The following is a 2,398-nucleotide window of genomic DNA, read 5'->3' on the forward strand; positions in this document are numbered from 1 at the left end:
ATGTGTGTATATAGTATCAAAACTATATATATATATATATATAGACTTTGTCATGTAATTGTGACATCTTATCCATCTACTGCCACTCAAGGCATGTTAATTTGAATCATGTTGACTTCATAAAACACCACAAGCTTTCATTGATAACTTAATCTACATGCGTATTTATTAAGAAACATAGCCATTCATCTAAGTGCAATAAGAACACAACAAGACATTGCAAAATAGAGATTGCAAAGTAAAGACAATACAACACCATCGTTGGACAACAACATAACTATGTTTATGCTCCTAGAGTTCATCCTTGGCTGATTCATTGCTAGGGTTGGGTGATGTTTTGATGGGATAGGAAGCTGACATGGCAATACCACATGTTCCTCTCCTGTTTGGGATTCCTCGTTTCATCCTTATGTAGCCTTGCTCTCCCCAACTTGTCCCCCATGAATTCTTCACTATCCAATATTTAGTTCCATCTTGTGTTACTCCATATCCAACAACCGCAACTCCATGATCTAAGCTCGTGCCACAAGGTCCCGTAAAGACCCCCTATAAAACATAACATTAAGCACAAATATTATTATAATCCTCACTAATCAATTCTAGTGCACTAATGTTAATTGCCATCAACCTACTTCCTACATAGTTAATTATCATTATATAAATTCTAAACCTACCTCAGAATAGAACTGGAAGGCTTGATCACCTGCATCAATAGCGACTGATACAGGTTGATTTGCCACAGCTTGTTGAAGAGCATTCTCATTGTTTGATGGAACATCTTCATATCCATCAATTGTCACAACGGGATTATTCACCTATATTTATGAAAAAATAAACAATACAATTAGTTTCTTAATCTCGATTGAGAAGTATCATATATAAAAATAATATCACGTATAATTAAACCTTAGAGGCACTGCAGGGTCCTTGCTGTGCTGTGTAAGGGTACGTAGCCTCTGTAGTTATGCCTCCAACATTTTTGATGAATTCAAATGCATTATCCATCAACCCTCCGTTGCATCCACTGTTGCCCGTATCGCAATCCACAAGCTCTTGCTCCGATAACGATATCAACTTTCTGCTCGCGATTTGATTTATACCCTCAACAGCAACGACCGTCGAAAATGCCCAACAACTCCCTGGAAATTAAATCTCGAACAAATTAAATTAAATGTGCATGCGAAAAGAAATAACTAATTGATCGATCGATCGATCTAGCAACTGTGTGTGTGTGTGTGTTTACCGCATTGGCCTTGATCTTTGACGGGTGTAACTGCGCCCTGGGTCCTCCAATCCACCGACGCAGGGAGTTTGTGGAGATCGACGTGGCCGTGCTTGAACTCCCCCTCCGGCTTCTCCCCTCGCCGGATCTGGTGGTGCTCGATCTTGGAGCCGGCGTAGAAGCCACGGAACTCCTGGTTGGTCAAGTCCGCGAAGGCGTTGAGCCTGAGCTTGTACGGCTCGTCCTTCTTGTTGAACTCGTGGATGAACTTGACGTTGTGCTTGAACACGTTGAAACGCCGGCGCTTCTCCTCGAGATCCCGCGCCACCGTGTGGTGGCTGCGCCATCGCTCATAGAGCGCCCACAGGCTGTCCTCGGTCGACAAATCTTCCTCGGTGAAGGGAATGCATCGAGACACGGTGAAGGCCACTGCAAGAAGCATGGCCACCAATAGCACCTTCCTCCCCATTTTAACTGATTATTATGCTTTTGCTATTTCCTATCAATTGCAACCTTCAAACCGAGATATTTATAGAGAGGCAGTATGAAGTAAATTGGACCGGGGCTGAACCGGTCAACCTCTAGGCTAACCGGTTTTTCTGGTTGTATCTGTAAAATATCGTCTTGCATTGCGTCGTCGTGGTTGAACTGATCAAAGATGTAAAAAATAACAAAAATTGAGGATGATGATGATATTGTTGTTCACTAACACAAGTTATCAATTCTTCGCTAAATAAACTACAAGCCATTTTAAATTCTTTATCATTTTTCGTCCCTTTAGCATGTTGTGGTGTGCACTACAAGGAAAACTAAATTCAGTTGATGCGACGTGCTCATCGTTTACATTTGTGCAATATATCGTAGTTGATAGTGGAGGACACGATCTTTTAGACGTTATAATTTTATTCGGGTTGATTTCATAATGGTTAGGCTAAAAAAAACAAATTAAAACTCCTTTTAAAGTCTTTTCAGTCCCGAAGATTTTTTTTCCTGTTAAGATTTTTTTCCATTTTTTTACATTTTAAATTTTTTTTGTATATTTAAATAATTATATCGTTGATTTAAGAATTATTTTTATTTTGAATCAAATTATCTCGGTTAAACCTAGAGACGGATTCTCTACGTTTGACGATTTTTTATCTTCTATATAATTCCTCTCTAAACTTTCACCTCCAA

At 39.6% G+C, this 2,398-nt stretch overlaps 1 protein-coding gene across 1 annotated transcript; it reads right to left on the reverse strand.

Moving 5' to 3' along the window:
- Window positions 1–96: 96 nt before the first annotated feature.
- Window positions 97–1,720, reverse strand: LOC121974662 (thiol protease SEN102-like). The gene is made up of 4 exons (XM_042525816.1): window positions 1,244–1,720; window positions 907–1,139; window positions 675–815; window positions 97–546 (listed from the first exon to the last, which is right to left on the reverse strand). Exons 1-4 carry the CDS (start codon window positions 1,689–1,691, stop codon window positions 292–294), a joined length of 1,077 nt encoding a protein of 358 aa, XP_042381750.1. The 5' UTR covers window positions 1,692–1,720; the 3' UTR covers window positions 97–291.
- Between the last annotated feature and the right edge of the window lie 678 nt (window positions 1,721–2,398).

Source organism: Zingiber officinale, chromosome 4B (assembly GCF_018446385.1).
Source record: "Zingiber officinale cultivar Zhangliang chromosome 4B, Zo_v1.1, whole genome shotgun sequence".
NCBI classification, from domain to species: domain Eukaryota; kingdom Viridiplantae; phylum Streptophyta; class Magnoliopsida; order Zingiberales; family Zingiberaceae; genus Zingiber; species Zingiber officinale.

Coding starts and splice junctions, on each gene's coding strand:
- LOC121974662 (XM_042525816.1), bottom strand. CDS start 1,691: ATGGGGAGGAAGGTGCTATTGGTGGCCATGCTTCTTGCAGTGGCCTTC. Junction 816..906: donor GACCCTGCAGTGCCTCTAAG/GTTTAATTATAC, acceptor TCATAAATATAG/GTGAATAATCCCGTTGTGAC. Junction 547..674: donor CCTTCCAGTTCTATTCTGAG/GTAGGTTTAGAA, acceptor TATGTTTTATAG/GGGGTCTTTACGGGACCTTG.